The sequence below is a fragment of the Panicum hallii genome, chromosome 6 (assembly GCF_002211085.1).
Source record: "Panicum hallii strain FIL2 chromosome 6, PHallii_v3.1, whole genome shotgun sequence".
Classification (NCBI taxonomy): Eukaryota; Viridiplantae; Streptophyta; class Magnoliopsida; order Poales; family Poaceae; genus Panicum; species Panicum hallii.
In genome coordinates, this window is record NC_038047.1 from 196,337 (window position 1) to 213,354 (window position 17,018).

The following is a 17,018-nucleotide window of genomic DNA, read 5'->3' on the forward strand; positions in this document are numbered from 1 at the left end:
GTTTGTGATGATGATCGCATCTTTCCCAACAAGATCGATCCGTTCGATTGGTTTATACCTAACTTGTTGGATGGGCTCGCATAAGGAGCTATGTCGACTACGCCCAGAGTCGTTGCACTAAGGGCAATTTCAACTCCTTGCCAGAAGCACGGCAGCTACGCGACGATGCCCACGTTCTTTCCCAACAAATTCGATCCGTTCGATTGGTTTCTACCTAACTTGTTGGACGCACGCTCATGAGGAGCGATTTCGACTACACCCAGAGTCGTTGCACTCGGGGTAGCTTCGTTTCTCCCTGCCATATGTATGGCAATCCCGTGACGATGCTCGCGTTTTTTCCTAGCTAGTTAGGCCCGCGTGATCGGGTTGTATCTAACTTGTGTGATGGTTTCCTACTCGAAGCTATGGCTACTTCCAGGGTTGCTGCACACGGGGTAGTGTCTACTTCTTAGCCTTTAGGCCTGGATGACAATTCAGCTTAGGCACCTACAAGTAGAGACATCAAATAAAATATATACACAAGGAAATGAGTACTTATTTTTTACACCTTAATCTTGCAGCACACTTTGTACTATTTGTTCTGCTACAGGTCAGGCTTCTTGGAGGTACTTTTTGAATTGTTCTTCAGTACATTCCGCAGCCACTCCCTGCATGAACATTCCCAGTGGAGCTTCTGGCCAAAAGGACTTTACAAATGCAAGGGCATGGCTGACACAAGCGACCGGGGCCTCCGTGAGGAACTTGACGACTCTTTCCGGCGCTCCAAGAAGTCGATCCAGCAAGGGCTGCTTGCCTGCTTCACCTTCTTCTGGTGGATCCACCATATCCACAAGCGTCTGGGCAGCCCCCCTAAGAATCTCGAGTTCTTTTTCCCGCCGCCCCTTCTCCTCGCTCAGTGTCTTGATCTGCTGAAGGCAGCCTCTCGATGTCATCTGTATGGCGATACAGCATATTCTTCACGTCAGTAAGCAGCTCTTCTTTATATGTTAAGATTTTCCTAAGTTCTGCGGTGAAGGTTTTTTCATAATCCAAGCTAAATTGTTAAGTGAAAGTACTCGAGGGCAGAAAGGGCTTACCTTGGTGCGCTTTCCTCTGCTCTTTGAGCTGCTCCTGGTGTGCCTTCTTCTGTTCCTTGAGTTGTTCTTGGAGCTCAGAGTTGGCTTTCTCGAGGTTACGCAATTTGTTCTTGAGGAGCCATGTCTCTCGAGTCCGCTCTTGCTTCAGCTTGTCAATTTCTCTCCGGAGAAAGATGTTCTTTGTCAACTCCTCGGAGATGCGCTTGTCCTTGGCAGCAAGCTCCTGGTGACCACTCACAACGGCTTTCAGCTTCTCGGATTTCTTCTATTAGTGCGTGATCACGTTCTGCATAGTGGAGGAGATTAAGACAAGCCATTCAACAACGCATACAAGCAGAAGAGTTGTCACGTCTTACCATGGCATAATCGTACAACGCCTTGTAAGCCTGCTTGAAGGTTTTGATGTTATTAGCCGTCAGCATTAGGTCATCCACCAGGTCTGTGGCAATGAGGTTCTGGTATCCGGGCCCGATCACTAGCAGATCTTCGGGACTCCTTGAGGTCCCTGCAGCTTCTTCAGAAGCTGGCTGCTGGGCATCTGCAAGTCACGATGCATTCAGTACATAATGCCTGGGGTCTAAGCAGCTAGCCGTGGGCGGTCAGACATTTACCTGTGCCATCTGCAGGAGCGGCATCAGGGGCCTCGACTTGTTCCTCGTCACCAGCTCTGGCTTTGCCTTGTTGGGGCTTGGGAGGCGGCAGGTCGGGCAGTGTCGTGTCCGCCTTGGGGGCTGGCTCCTTGGGCGCGGACTCCCCTGGGGCCGATGGCTCGGGGGCTGGGGTAGCCGTGGCTGGTTTCGACTTGCAGGAAGCGGCGCTTGCAGACCTAATAAAGCAAATTCAGTTATCATACAATTCGAAAAGAGCAGAATATTTACTATGCAACAAGATGCAAACTTACAGCGTAGACTTATTCATGACAGCCTTCTTCACCCACATAGCCCATCGCGGGGTACTCATCGTCGGCGGTGGGGTCACACCAGCTGATGGCGCGGTGCCCGCCACGGCAATGGTAACAGTCGCAGCAGCTGCTGGATCTGTTCCCATTTGTTGGAGCTTGGGCCTGGGTGGAGAAGCGGGAGGACTGCAAATGGAAAATGTCAGCATGCAACAATACTGATGTATGACAACAAGTCAGCATATTCATACCAGGTGGACTTGACATCTTGTGCTTTGCGTTTGCGCACAACTCGGCGTCCCTGCGGAACCGCAGGCAGAGTGTCGGCCAACTCCACAGATGGTCCGGGGGAGTTGCCTCTACTCGCCTTCCCCTCGGCTCCTTTCTCCGCCAGGGGGCTTCCACCTTCGGTGGACTTGCTGCCGGGTAATGCCTCGGCTACTCGAGCCCTCTTGGCTTCAACTGCGGCGCTGGGGAGGAGGAGGTCCGGCCGAGGGATGTCGGGTTGCGGCGGGTAGCTCCAGTACAATTCTGTGTGTCCCTATAGAAGATTTTCAGTTAGCAGCGGCAAAACAGAGATCATTTTCAACAAAAGTAGTCGAATACTTACCGGTTTCGGAGGATTCTATGACATGAATAGCTTTGGGACGTAGGGGACTGCATCCACGTCTAACAGCACCCGCTTGACTCGGAGGAGCACGGCTTCGTTTGATAGCTCCTCTGCGCACATGCGAGATGGATCTTCAGTGCCCTTGTACTCGAATCCAAGTACGTGGCATTGCTGAATTGGCTGGACTCAGCGTTTGAAGAAGGAGAACATAACAGACATGCTGGTCACTCCCATCAGCTTATGCGCAGCTATGATGTCTAGCAGTTCCTCAACTTGATCCATGTCCCCCCTGGAAAGCTCGATATTCCACTCCGGCCTCACAACAGGTGGACTATTTGATTTTTCTAGGAGTTGGAGGGCATGATTTTTGATATAAAACCAATGATTTTTTCACCCGGGAATGTTGGAGGGGAATTTGTACGATAGGTACTTGTCGCTGGCTTGTTGTCTCAGTTGGATGCCGGCGCCCCCCACAACAGAAGGATTTTTTGAGGTAGGTTGTGGTTTGACTCGGAAGAGGAAGCGGAAAAGATCCTAGTGGGGTTCAATTCCGAGAAATGCTTTGCAAAACTGAATAAAGATGGAAATGTGGCGAATGAAGTTCGGGTTGAGGTGATGGAGCTCAAGCCCGTAATAGTACAGAAGGCCACGGAAAAAAAGAACAAGAGGGGAGGGCCAGACCCCGTTCGGCAAAATGGCAAAATGTGATGATTTCGTCAATATTTTCCATGGGGAAAGGTTCGCGGAATGAGGGGCGCCAATTGACAAGATTCTTGTCTTGGAGCAACCCCTCGGAAACAAGCCTATTAAAATCGTTGAGGAAGCACTTACTGTGTGTCCACTCCCCGGATGGTGGCCGCGCCTCCTTCTTCTTTCCATCTTTCTCCGATTTCTTGGGCGCCATCTCTGGATCCGCTCGCCACGAGTTGCTCGGGGGCTACGGGGAGAGGGGCGGGGAGATTTGGGGAGGGTTGGGGTTCTTCAAGAGGATGAAGGTGGAGCGCGGTTTTGGTTGGGGGATTTTGGTGGCTCTTGGCAAATTGCAGATTGGAAGCACAGTTTTTACTCAATGTTACCGCGGGTTAAATAACCAGCGGTTGGATGCAGTTTTACTGTTTTGAAGCTGAAGAGTCATTTCAAGGAATGTTTGGAAGTTGAGGGGTCATTTGATGGATTGTTTAGATAAAATATTCGATTAATCATTTTTCAGGGTTAATTGTCCTGAAAAAAGGGGCTTTTCGAATTTCAGGTCTAACTTCCATCATTTGTACCATCACACCAATTCTTCACCATATGGATATTTTTACACTGCATATCATGACTTTTGGATACTTATTTCCAAAGTTGAGAGATTTGGATTCAAGGCTCGGGGGCTGCGGGATACGTGGCATCGACTACTTATTTTTTTGAATTTATTTGGAAAAGTAAGTAAGCAAGATTCAAGACTAATGCGACCCTCATCCTGATTCTCCAATTCAACCTAAGGCTCGGGTGCTACTCCATATGGAGTGCGATTTTTCAATCGCACACCATATCAAAAATATAATTCGGGGCATGAGCACCTCATAGCTTCGATGCAGCCAAGTGAGTACTCGAAGAAGGACTTCAAGATGGAGCTTCAAAGAAGCTGAAGACTACTTCGAAAAGTACTCGATAAGCCTGCAGTACTCAGCTACGAAGAGCTCGGGGGCTTGTCAGGCCCGGGGCCACGGAACTGTGTACATAATGTAGTTTAAACAGATTTAAGAGATTAAGTCCGTCTTATCTCTTATTCACCTCGTTTATCTCTTATTTATCCCATTTAAGTAGAAGATAAAGCTAACCGATACAGAAGGAATCTACTCGAGATATGTTCGGGTATGATTCCTTGGCTAGTGTTGGTTAGGATCTTTGTAACCCTGGCCTCCCGAATATATAAGGGGGGACAGGGACCCTCTCAGAACAAGATCATCCGATCATTCTACACCCAAGGTAATACAAACCGCCACACAGGACGTAGGGTATTACGCACCTCGCGGCCTGAACCTGTCTAAGTTTTGTGTTCCTTGCACCTTCGAGTTCCTGATCTCAGCGTCTCCTCACCTAAAACTTACCACCTTGGGCATATCCCTCGGTGGGCAGTCGGTAAAATACCGACAGAAAAGTATGGTCTGATTGACAAGATTTTCTGTTACCCTAGACAATGCTTCTGCTTCTTCTAATGCTAGGCTATGAACACTTTGACACCTATGTTTGCTGGTTACTTGGGTCCTGATCCTTCACCTGTGCCTGATAATCCTGGTAACCGTAACTATAGTCTTGTGCATCAACGTTGTGCTTGTCATGTCATTAATCTGATTGTAAAATCTATTTAAAAAGATTGAAACCTTATACAGAAGATTTTAAAACTGCAATTAATTTCTTGAATTCCTCTAATCAAAGAATTACTATATTCAAGAACTAAGAACTACAGGGTGTTAGACCTAGAAAATTTGCCTTGGATATGGTTGTTAGATGGAATGCTACATACCTTATGCTTAAACACTTGGTTCCATATCAGGATGTGTTTACTGTGTCCATTAATTCCAATTATGGCTCACAATTGTTGTCTGCAAATTAGTGGTATGTTGCTGGAAAGATATTGGAGTTCCTTGAATTATTTTATGACTCTACTGTTGTTCTTTCTGGTGTTTACTATCCAACAAGTCCATTGATTCTGCATCATATTCTAGAGATTGCTTCTCATTTGCATGCATGTGAAAGAGATCAGAATCTGAGAGCTGTTGTATATCCTATGAAGCTTAAATTCCTTAAATACTGGCAGGCAGGATATACCTCTGTTATATTCATATGCATTCATTCTTGATCCTAGAGCTAAGATGAGAGGTTTTTTTAATGTTCTGCAATTACTTGCTGAGTGCACTGGTTATGAGTACAATTCTTGTTATGCTGAGGTGAAAACTGAAATATATAAGTTGTTTAACAAATATGAGAACAAGTTGGTGCAGCTAGATCTCAAAGGGCTGCACAACCATCAAACCGTACAGGTAAGAAAAAATAGGCATGGGGAAGAATCTTTGGAGGTGGTGGAACAGGTGTTGTTGGTCCTTCCTCTACCTCTGCCCCCACTTCATCTTCATCTGCTTCTGCTATTTGTGAGCTCTTAGTTTATTTGGACAGTAACAATATCACTGCTTATGAGGATGATTTTGACATACTTCTCTGGTGGTGTGACCACAAACTAACCTAGAGATATTATGGCAGTTTCTGTATCTACTATCTCTTTAGAATCTTATTTCAATTTGATAGGTAGGATAATTGAAAAGCGACGATGATGCTTGTTGCCTGAAACTGTGGAGATGCTTACCTGCATAAAGGATTGGGAGCTAGGACAAAGAAGGGAACATCACTTTGTGGACAACCAAGATTTGGAAGACTCGTTCAAAAATTTATATCTTGATGAAAAGAAATCTGGGACTGTTGCTGGTACTTAGTGTTAGTGAGAGATCGAGAGAGTGCGAAGAGAGTGATCTGTATCCGTCATCTGTGAGACTTTTGAACAATAGCTTGTAATGTCATCTGCGAGACTTTTGAACAATAGCTTGTAATGCAACTTGTAAGACTTAATTTAGAGCTGGCTGGACTTTTTTTTCCTTTCCTCACGAGGGTGAGTTTTACCTAGAAAGGTTTTTAATGAGGCAGCATTGCACAAACAACTTATTTATCTTAATTCTATTGTCTCCCTGGTGCTTTTGATTTTGTTGGACTTGGAGTTTGCATGTATTCTTGACTTGGCCAGTTTTTCCCTGAGTTTTGACTTGTGAATAAATTAATATATTTGTGCAACTTTTCTGTAAATAAAACTGTAAAAATCAGCAAGTGTTAGATGAGAGGATTCTTTTATGGTGCTACAAGGTTACCGGACCGTGGGCTGGCATGGCCCGTAAATTTGGCCGTACTTTGTGGGCCGGCATGGCACGAAAAATGGCCCGTAGTGCCGTGCCTAGGCCGAAGGCTGAGCCTGTGGGCTTGAGAGGCACGGCGTGCCGTGTCGGCTCGACCTCCTTCGGGTCTTGCGTAGCCCGTGCTTGTGCCGTGCCGAGCCGGGCCGGCCCGTTGGCTATATATACCTTTATGAGCATCTTCGAGAGACTAAATCGGTAAATACTCGAGATTGACGAAGTCACCATAGGCACCTCGCTGCCGACAGGCATGTTGCCTACTCCATCCGTCCCCAAAAAAAAAGTCATCCTAGAAATTCTAAGATAAATTAACAAGAAGGTAAAATAACCATATTTGCCTCTATTTATTACCCATATTTGGTACTAATTGATTTTTGCATGCACATTCACTTTCTAAACAGAGTAAGATGATTTATTTTTCGATAAATTTTGAATCCTAGTATGACTTGTTTTTTTGACTTAGGGAGTACTACTGAAAGAAAAGCACTGGCTAAGTTCTAGAATAAAACTAAAAAAATACGAGCACCTGTGCCGAGTCGAGAACTCGAACCAATCTTGATGTGTGGGTTCTTTTTTTAGAAGAATGTGCAGGTTCTAACACAAGCAACCTTACCGGCTGAGTTAGGCTCAGTTCACAAAATAGTTATCGGTTTTTTACATTTACTCTTGTAATAATACATATATAAAAAGTTTTAAGAATGCACATTAGAATTTTAAAAAGTAGACTTTATAAATTTGACCAACATGGATTCAAATATGTGCTTATTTGGTATGTAAAAGTTATATGAGTATGCTCATATTTTAAATATCTTTTGATACTCAGCATTCGTAGCAACTCATGATATATTGAGAGAGAAATCGGTGATCAAAGTATATCTCGAAAAAATGTCTTGAGTCCTAATATACCTTTAAAACAAAGGGGATGCCTTTAAAACAAAGAGGGATGCAGTACCAGCATGCTGTTCTAGAAACTAGAATCATCTGAAATTTTTTGACGCTAAGGTAAGTTTTGGATAGGAATTTGGTACATCCTTCTTTTGCACCCCACACCAAGAAGCTCTAGACTGTAATTAAAGAGTCCAAAAGAAATTGCAAGGCAACCAACGACCAACGGCACAACCGAACAGCAGCACGCGGCAGGCAGGGAGGGGTGCGTCACCTGTACTCGTACTCGTTTGACACATGTGCTTCCAGATGCATCATTCCTCCGTTCTGAACAATACCTATGTAGCGAGAGAGAGAGAGCGCCTTATGTTTCACCAAAGTCCAATCTATCAGTTAGAAAAATGGAAAAGGACAAAACAAAATTCCAACAGGCTGTGGTTACCTGAATAAAGATTAATTGCGTCCATAGATGACCCATGATATGGCATTCCCAAGTCAAAGCTGAAGAAACCAAATCTAACTAAAAGAAAATCAAGTGAGGAACCAAGAAAGTCAGACATTGCTAACTACTACTTACTATCCTACTTTTTTTTTTAACTTGACGTATCGGACATGAACATGGTCCACGATATTCTCGTTTGATATTTACTTTTCCCCTTTTATGAACAATTGTCATCTGAAAGTAATATTTCATGATAAATTCACTCATGCCATTTTTATTGGAAAAGTTTTAACACTATATATTGGTGGTCAAATTTTCTAAAAAAAAGTTTGCGTTCACACGCCTCCAAACATCTTGCATTATTTTTAAACAGAGGGTTTTCATCACCGAAAATGCTAAGTATCCCTCGATCAGAAAACATGATGATGATACAACATTACAGCATAGTTTCTCTATCTTCATACACTTGCAAAGGAGAAAAAAGCTTATGGGTTTTATGAGACTATTTTTCATGATAAATCCAGGCATATACCTTGCGCGACTCCAATATAAAATTTTCATAAGATAAAACCGTCAAAAGTTCAGTGCAAATCTGTATTTTCATTAATGGAGGGAGCAAGGTAGCTAAGCTAATAAGCAGGTCCAAAGTTCAGTAAGAGTGAGTGTATCATTTTGTCTAATAGCCCTCCGCTCCAATCCAATAAACAAAAAGAGCACAAGCTCCCACTGTGGGTGCTGCTGAGTCATGTGTTCCCTGTTTTCTTTATTTTGGGAGGGGAGTCCCAACAAGACAATTCTTCTCCCTCCCGCGTTCCTCATTTCCCCCTTCCTACCCTGCTCAACCCGAGGCTACCGTCTTCTCTGATTCTCCCCATTCTTTCCCCAATCTCCCCTCGTCTTCCCGGCAGCAGATAGAAGCTGTACCTGTTTCTCTGCGATTTGGGCTTATCTCCTGGTGCTCAAAAGCTCAAGCCTTTCCAGGGCTGGAAGGCGACAAATCGGAGGGGATTCGGAGCGCAAAGCTTTGTATCAAGGTTGCGAGGTTTTCTGCGTCCAAAGGTGGGCGCTTTTGCTTATCTCCTTAGCGGAAATCGCTTGCTTTGCGTGGGAAAGTCCGGATCTTCTCCACAGATTCGGGTTTGAAATCTGTGTGTGAGTCGACGAACAAGATTTCGATAGGGTAAGATTCCTGTTCCTTCTGATTGCCCTTTCCCCACCATGCAAGATTCGATTTTTCATCGGATTCTTTACTTTCCGCAGGAATTCCTAGTTCAGCTTGAGCTGCTTAATGCTAACATCTGTTTGTGCTAGTTGCTGGAAAATAGATCAAATCTCTCGTTTTTTCTTTTTTCATTTCTCAAGTAGAACTGCAAAATAAAAGGTCAAGGTTTAAGTAGAACTATTTGAATGTGCAAAGTAGCAACAATATTGGTCAAATTCTACTCTATGGCTGCAAAAAGGGTGGTCAAAATTTCGCACCCTGCCTATGAATGTGTGATGTAGTTAGGCCTTTAATTAATGGTGTTTCGTTGGCCTTTCGCCATCAGAGAGGTTGGTTGCCCATGATATGATAATCTTGTGCTAAGTGTGAAACAAGAACAGCTAGTTAAATGCTACAGTAATCCACTGAATTTCTAGAGGCTGTTAGACTATTCAAGTGGGAATGGACTTCCCTACAGTGGGATTGACTGACTTAATCTCACATGATTGGATATGTTCATATGCTCTAATCCTCTAATCGTCTTCCTTGGTGGTTGCTTAGTTTATAGTGCATGCTATTCATCCTGATTTGTTGCATACTTGCTTTCAGCGTAGTGCTGACTTCTTGTTTGGTGGTCTCGGAATTTATAAACCAAAGAAGGCTTGCCGGCTGATAGAAAAGATAAGGCACAGCCACAATATTGTGTTGGCAGTGTTTTTGTTTTGCCTTTTCGGTGTATTGTGTAAGGCCAGTAGTTACTAATGCTTTGTCATTTGCATATGTTGTTGCTAGCAGCCTCGCTTTGAAGATCTTGATCACCACAAGAAATTTCCAGTTATTGTGCCTTCTCACTGGACATGTCCTTCCGCAGCATAGTCCGTGATGTTAGGGAAAGCTTTGGTAGCTTATCAAGACGGAGTTTTGAGGTTAGAATTTCTGGTCTGCCTGGTCTTGGTCATCAGAGAGGGAAATCTGTTGGGTCTGTGAGCAACCTGCACAATGGACCTATAGTAGTTGATCAAAGCAGGTGGGTTGGTCTTCCTCCCGAATTGCTTCGAGATGTAATGAAAAGGCTTGAGGAAGGCGAGAGCACTTGGCCATCCCGCAAAGTTATTGTTGCTTGCGCAGCAGTTTGTGGAACATGGAGAGAGATATGTAAGGATATAGTGCCGAGTCCGGAATTTGGTGGAAAGCTCACTTTTCCAGTGTCACTTAAACAGGTAACAGTTTAATTTAGTTACCAGTGGCGGAAAATTGCAAAACCTATATTATTGATTTCACCACTTGTATTTTAGTGTCATATTCAATAACTGATACTCTCAAATAGTTGCAAAAAAAATGATTGTGCTGCACAAAATATTATGAATCAACACATCCTTCTGTTTGAGAATACTTGATACTATCAACCATTTTATTTGTTTACAAAATACTTGTCACTACATGCTTCTCAATGCACAATTCCCATTTCTCCCTTGTCAAAATTCGTTTCACCCCCAGCTCCATTCCCCAAACTTCATCCCAGGATAAATCATTTGGTCTTGTTAGGTCTTTTGTTGGCTCTGCTGATCACGCGGTGAACAGGAATAATATCTATTACAATGCTTATCAAGTACTGACTTGAAGCAATTTTATCCCTTGTAATTCAGAAGTAGAGAACAGCCATTGCAGTATATTATGTCCACCTAAAAATGTTTGCTCCCGTCTAATTTTGTCTTTTCATGTACAGCCGGGACCTAGAGATGGAATAATAGAGTGTTTTATAAAAAGGGACAAATCAACATCAACTTATTATCTTCACCTATGTCTTAGTCCTGGTAAGTATCAATTATGTGCTCTGTTTTTCTCATTAATATCCTTTGGAGCAACTTTACATGAATAGGACAAAATGCACTGTCACAACTTTATATGAATAGGAGAAACTGTTCAGGTTAATTCCACAAATACTCCCTTGCTCTAGTAATTTTTGTCAGGAACTGTCTTCTTGACAATTTTCCACCTGGCTTGGAGAACCAAATGTGTTACTTCCTATGGCTTTTGAGATATGTTTCGCCTTTTGGTCTTCTCAAATGAGGACTATTAAATATGAACAAATTGACCTAAAGATAGAGTGAAACCAGATCCTCACCCCCCCAACCACCCCCCACCCCCCAACACACACACACACCCAATTTTTTTCCTGTATAAATAATATATATTATTGTGTGCAGATATACAATTTTTCGTGTTATAAATGCTTCCTTTCAGTGATCTAATGTCGATGACTACAGTAATTAAAGAAGAATTAGACTTACTTTTTGATACCCTTAGCAAAACAGAATTCTCACAACTTTGTTTAAACGCTTTGCTTTGATGCTTTGGATCATGTAGCTGTCCTCAGCGAGAATGGGAAATTTCTACTAGCAGCTAAGAGGAATCGCCGTACAACTTATACTGAGTACATCATTTCTATGGATCCTAAAAATATATCACGTTCAAGTAATGGCTATGTTGGAAAAATGAGGTGAAGTATCTTACCTTGACAGCAATATTTCAATCTAACTTAAAATGATTTTTGAGTTTTGCGTAATGTTGTCCATTTGAATCTGACACTACAACAGGTCAAATTTTCTTGGCACGAAATTCATCATATACGATACTCAGCCGCCATACAATGCTGGGAGCCTTGTCTCATGCGGGCGCGGCAGCCGTAGAATCTCCTCTAGGAGGGTTTCCCCCAAGGTACCCGCTGCTAGCTATCCCATTGCCCGGGTGAACTATGAGCTAAATGTGCTTGGCACAAGGGGGCCCAGGCGTATGAATTGCACCATGCATTCCATCCCAGCCTCAGCACTGGAACCTGAAGGCATGGTCCCTGGCCAACCCAAGCAGCTCTTCCTCCCTGGCTCGTCTGCCTATGAGGAATCCTTTCGCAGTGTAAATACCGCTTCCAGCTCAAGGTTCTCGGTTACAGACCACTCCTTGGATTTCAGCTCCTCTCGTTTCTCAGAGGTAAGCGGAGTGATCCAGCAAGGTGAGGATGATGGTCAGGCCAAGGAGAGGCCTTTGGTTCTACGCAATAAAGAGCCAAGGTGGCACGAGCAGCTGCAGTGTTGGTGCCTCAACTTCCGTGGCCGGGTGACAGTGGCTTCTGTGAAGAACTTCCAGTTGATAGCTGCGGCATTGCTAGATGCTGAGCCCTCTGAATCGTCGCAGCAGGCTCAGCAGCAAACCCAGCCCTCGAGTTCATCTTCAGCATCCGATCATGATAAGGTGATCCTGCAGTTTGGAAAGGTTGCCAAGGACATGTTCACAATGGACTACCGATACCCGCTCTCAGCATTCCAGGCCTTCACCATCTGTTTGACTAGCTTTGACACCAAGCTGGCTTGTGAATAGATTAGAGATAAGAACAGGCATGTAGGTCAATAAGTATTTATATGCTGTGTGCGCGCGCTAGTGTAGTTTGCTGCCGTGTTGATTCCGTCCTTTGTTGTGTGGCTTGTCAAAGCTAAGAACCAGCATTTGTTTTGAGCTGCAGGTGTTTGGTACAATTTTTCATGTCTGTAACTTGTAATGGCAAAACGTGCAGACATTACCTCAAGTCTTCCAGGTTCCAATTCGGCAATTCCTTGATGGTTTCACTCGTTGAATATGTTTCTTTAATTAACAGTAAGTCATGTGACCAATAATGTGATATGCATTCTTCAATTTATGTTTTTTTAGGAAAGACCAACTACAGTCCATTTGCAAATCCATATTTTGGAAAGGACACATTATACATATCAGTGACCATATCGTTATAAAAAATTATGTACAATTATGAATCAAGCCTTCATACGCTCCTGAAGAATTCAAACAATTCCTAGAAACATCTAAAACCTTCCATAAACTGGGGGGTTTTTTACACACATAATCCTATGATTGATCAAGCAACTGTCTAAATCCTAAAAACAGATGGCAAATGAGAACATATGCCTTCAAATACAATCATTCACAGCCCTGGTGGATAACAACTTAAACGAGTTTTGTTGGTGTCTGCTATATGAAAATGTGCAAAGTAACTTTCAATGAACAGGCACATTCGTGAACCATCAACAAAGTTCATCAGGGTGTTGTTTCTGCTGAGGAGATGAAGGTAATGCAGCATTACTAACCGACAAGTTCAGATCCCTAACTTCACCGAAGATCTCAGTCTTAGTTCTGGTTACAGGGATGTCAGTATCTGAATCTGGCGTGCGATATTTAACACCATTGCTTCCAGACTCCAATTCTTCATCGCTAATTTCATCTGTACGGCGCCTTGGGGACTTCAGAATGTCGAGACCCATTTCTAGATCATCCTCGACCTTGGCTCGCGGACGATGAGGTGCATCATCTTCTGGCACATTGGAATAGCTGGTCTGTGGCTGCGCTACCTCATGTTCCTCTTGAACAATAGCTCGTAGGTTGATCTTAGAAGGCTTCCTTTTTGTGCACCAGAACTCATGACAGTTGCGCACACAACCATGGTCATACACGTTTGGTTGGTTGCTGTACTTGTACTTGATATTCTCATACGTTGTCTTCAAAAAAACAAAGCACAGATTTCATTCAGTAAAATAGAAATGTGGGAATTGAGCAAGCCGCTAATACTAGTAGTCTAGTACATAATGATGCACCTTTTTCTTTATCTTTCCAACTCAAATTCAGGATAGATTTCAATGATATTGAGGTGTTCATTTTATTTCAATTCAGCAGGTTACACTTAATATCATATCTGGAGCCTATTCATTATTTCTTTATTTGGCAAAAGAGCTTTAGACATTATTCCTTGATGTTGACTTGGGAGGGCTAACCTTGTTTGTCGCGATAAGGTAAGAATGAAACCCAGTGAGACCGCCGACAAACCAGAAGCAAACAAAACAATATCCCATGACTGCCAATGAAGCTGGAGATTCTTTAATGGCCTTCGCCAATGAATGATGACCCCTACTCATGAGAAGCTTGATGTACAATCCACACATTGCACAAACATAGATACACAGGATTGCCGCCGACAAAACAAAACAGAAGAAGTACCGGTAATTTCGCTGCAAAAGAAAAGAAGTGCAAATAAGCCTAGGCTGTTTTCATAGTAAATGCACTCAAGCTGTAAAATGAAAAAAGAACATCCATAACTTGTCTACTCTGAAAAAATGAAGTAATCAACATAACTGACCTCTCCAATACACTGCCCAACCCAAGGGCAATGGTGATCAAAACGCTCAACACAGTTATCACATTTGGAGCAGTGGGAGCAGCGAGGAGGCCGGTATATCATGCAAGTTTCACAGTATTTCACTTTCACAGGCACACCATTGACCATAACCTCTTTTACTCGAGGAAACTGAAGAGTATGTGGAGCTGAAGCATCATGAGAAAACTCTTCCACAGGTGGGTGTGAATTCCGTGGTACAATACCTGGATCTTGAGATGAGGTAAGGATGAGCAGTAACAGTACCTAACAATCAGGTTTTGCAGAGAAGAATACTATGATTTTGGTGCAACACACATATAAAATAAAGTAGGAAATAAATAGCGACACAGCAAGTTTGGCACTGCTCATAGAGAAAATAACTTCTGGATAAAAGATACTTAAAGAACATATTTAGTATGCAGAAGCATATATGAATATACATTTATTTAGGACTGCTCAATGTCCACTCTTCAAAAAAAAAAATGGAAGTTCCAAGTCAAGGTTCACAAATATGCATAAGAACCAAGCATGTCAGGTGGTGTGATGGTTGATGACAACAACTGAAGGTTGCAAAATAGCTGTGTTCCTTTGGGACCAAAATAAAAAGACTATCACACAAGGTTCCTTTCATGATCATAATGATGTCAAATACACCTTGCAAAAACTACAGGTTGTAAAGCATATTCACTTATCTGTCTGATTAGCATTAATTCGGTTTCACTGCAACACAATCAGCATTTTTCTTTAAAGAAAAACTGAACTCGTCAGAAAGTATTAAAAGATTTCAGGATTGCAGTGTGTTCAATATGGAATGCTATTTTAGTCACATTAGGAAAATTTCTCGCATAAATAGGAAATATTATGCAAGCACCTTAGTGTAACTACGAAGTAAACAGGCAAAGAATGTTTACTCACATAAATTGTAAGGGCTATGGTGACAGCAAGAATTGCATAGCCTGCATTATATGCAGGAAATATGTGTATGAGATGCTTCGCCACAAAGGCGCAGAAGACAGCAACAGGGATTGCGATTAGAGTGAAAGATAGCAGGGTGGCCTTGGCATCTGGTCCAAAGATCAACCTTCCACCACACAAGATTATCTGAACACATAGAAATAAATTACTGAAAATCTGATAGCTTAACAAAAGGTACTGAATATAGGCAAGCAGCAGAAACAAGCATACTGAAAATCGCAAGCCAAGCTGTTAACATCTGAAAAGAAAGCCTTGGTAATACCATCTTAACTAGTGGAGGCATCAAAAGTCCTTCCATGATTAAGGAAAGACAGTATAAAGGTAGTCTGAACTCTGACGAAAAAGGAATGCTGAAACCTCTCGTTCTAAAACCGTCGAAAGGCATAGGGCCTAAGAATTTAAATGCATTGTTGTGCAGCAGAGCGTTGGGCATTGTCTTGTGAGCCTCTAGCTTGTTGGGATTAGACGGCAGCAAGGAAGAAGAGGCACAACACAAAATGGTGAGGCCTTGGACATAACATAGAGTGCCATACGAGTGAGATTATGTTATTAGGGAGGGGAAGGTTAAGATGATTCACATTGGCTGCCAAGGTGCATCCAAATCGAGTCTGGATAGTTTATTCACCAGTGTAAGCAAGAATGTGGTGACGAGATAAACAAATCATGAAATGGAATGGATCAATTAACTAGGCAGACAATGCATATAAAGATCCAACAGGCCCTATTATCATCTTATCCTCCAAAGAAGCCCCTCTCCCTTAAGCGTAGGAGCCAGGATAGAAACTGTTAGGCCTGATGCAAGCGAGAAATCAAGAAGAAACTGGCACAACAGGCAATCCGGGCAAGGAGGACTGCGAGATCGAACCAAACCCAAGAAAGAAGAAAGGAACTACTCCTGTTCCTGCAGTGTCCTAGGGAGCCGCGGGGTGGGGGGGGGGGGGGGGGGCGGGGATGGGGGATGGTGATGCAATGAATCCGACTCACGTTGTTGCCTCTCCAGGCTTGGTACACCCGGCGCTGCTTGTGCTTGGCCATGGCCGGCGTTGAGAGAGTCCAAGCAGCGGCGCTCTCCTTCTAGTCCCGGGTTCCCTTGCCTTTTGGATCGACAAGATTTCCTCGTCCCCTCCCGTCCTCTCTCCTCTCCTCTAGAAGGACATCACATCCCCCGCAGGGGGGATTCGATTGGAAGCAGGATGATGCCTCTCGCATCGCGTCGCATCACGGCTGCGCTGTTGGTGGGGTTTTTCTAGTACTGGCAGTAGAAGTACCAATCAATCAAAAAGGTCGCGATTTTAGGCTGGCAATACCAAAATGGCATGGCAACCCCAGAGGAACTAGGGAAAGAAAGATGCTTGGATTCGTTGGGGGAAGAAGAAGGGCTCTCTCTTCCAACCCCAAACAAGAAAAGGTTACAAACAACAAGGCCCTCCAAGGAGGAGAACTGGAGAAGAGATGAAAAGAGAAGGTATCGTATTCGATTCCCTTCCTATCCTCCTCCTCTGTTTCTTCTTGAGCCAGCCAGAGCCAGCACGAAACCGTCCCTCCGCTCCTCTCTTGCTCCTTGTCTTCCTACCGCGTTTTCTTTCCGTTTTTCCTTTTTCTATTCCATTATTACAAAAGATATTATTTTCTCCCTGTTAGCAACGCACAACATCAATCAATACGTCGTGCTGTATCCTATAATTACAGTGGGGCCTTAGAAATAAAAATATTCTATTATTCGGGTGATGCTAACTTGAGTTAGGCTGTGTTGGCTTCTTAGGATTTAAAGACCTGTCACATCAAAAATTTTATCA

General features: G+C 43.4%; 2 protein-coding genes across 9 annotated transcripts; one reads left to right on the top strand and one right to left on the bottom strand.

Annotated features, from left to right (window-relative positions):
* The first annotated feature begins 8,572 nt into the window (after positions 1-8,572).
* Positions 8,573-12,674, top strand: LOC112897878 (tubby-like F-box protein 12). Of its 7 annotated transcripts, XM_025966273.1 has the most exons (7): positions 8,573-9,032; positions 9,663-9,739; positions 9,849-9,979; positions 10,081-10,273; positions 10,780-10,867; positions 11,421-11,553; positions 11,651-12,674. In XM_025966273.1, the coding sequence occupies exons 3-7, from the start codon at positions 9,936-9,938 to the stop codon at positions 12,426-12,428; spliced, it is 1,236 nt and encodes a 411-aa protein (XP_025822058.1). In that variant the 5' UTR covers positions 8,573-9,032; positions 9,663-9,739; positions 9,849-9,935; the 3' UTR covers positions 12,429-12,674. The 7 variants fall into 7 exon arrangements, with proteins under 7 accessions (XP_025822058.1, XP_025822056.1, XP_025822054.1 ...); XM_025966271.1 differs by having other exon boundaries at positions 9,663-9,979; XM_025966269.1 differs by having other exon boundaries at positions 9,849-10,273.
* Positions 12,675-12,839: 165 nt separating this feature from the next.
* On the bottom strand, positions 12,840-16,815 carry LOC112897880 (protein S-acyltransferase 8-like). 2 transcript variants are annotated; one of them, XM_025966275.1, is made up of 5 exons: positions 15,485-16,143; positions 15,163-15,348; positions 14,230-14,511; positions 13,868-14,101; positions 12,840-13,594 (listed from the first exon to the last, which is right to left on the bottom strand). In XM_025966275.1, the coding sequence occupies exons 1-5, from the start codon at positions 15,653-15,655 to the stop codon at positions 13,124-13,126; spliced, it is 1,344 nt and encodes a 447-aa protein (XP_025822060.1). In that variant the 5' UTR covers positions 15,656-16,143; the 3' UTR covers positions 12,840-13,123. The 2 variants fall into 2 exon arrangements, with proteins under 2 accessions (XP_025822060.1, XP_025822061.1); XM_025966276.1 differs by lacking the exon at positions 15,485-16,143 and adding an exon at positions 16,207-16,815 and having other exon boundaries at positions 13,124-13,594.
* Positions 16,816-17,018: the final 203 nt, after the last annotated feature.

Coding starts and splice junctions, on each gene's coding strand:
- LOC112897878 (XM_025966269.1), top strand. CDS start 9,911: ATGTCCTTCCGCAGCATAGTCCGTGATGTTAGGGAAAGCTTTGGTAGC. Junction 10,274..10,779: donor TTCCAGTGTCACTTAAACAG/GTAACAGTTTAA, acceptor TTTCATGTACAG/CCGGGACCTAGAGATGGAAT. Junction 10,868..11,420: donor TCACCTATGTCTTAGTCCTG/GTAAGTATCAAT, acceptor TGGATCATGTAG/CTGTCCTCAGCGAGAATGGG.
- LOC112897880 (XM_025966275.1), bottom strand. CDS start 15,655: ATGCCCAACGCTCTGCTGCACAACAATGCATTTAAATTCTTAGGCCCT. Junction 14,102..14,229: donor TTGGGCAGTGTATTGGAGAG/GTCAGTTATGTT, acceptor TTTCTTTTGCAG/CGAAATTACCGGTACTTCTT. Junction 13,595..13,867: donor ACCTTATCGCGACAAACAAG/GTTAGCCCTCCC, acceptor GTTTTTTTGAAG/ACAACGTATGAGAATATCAA.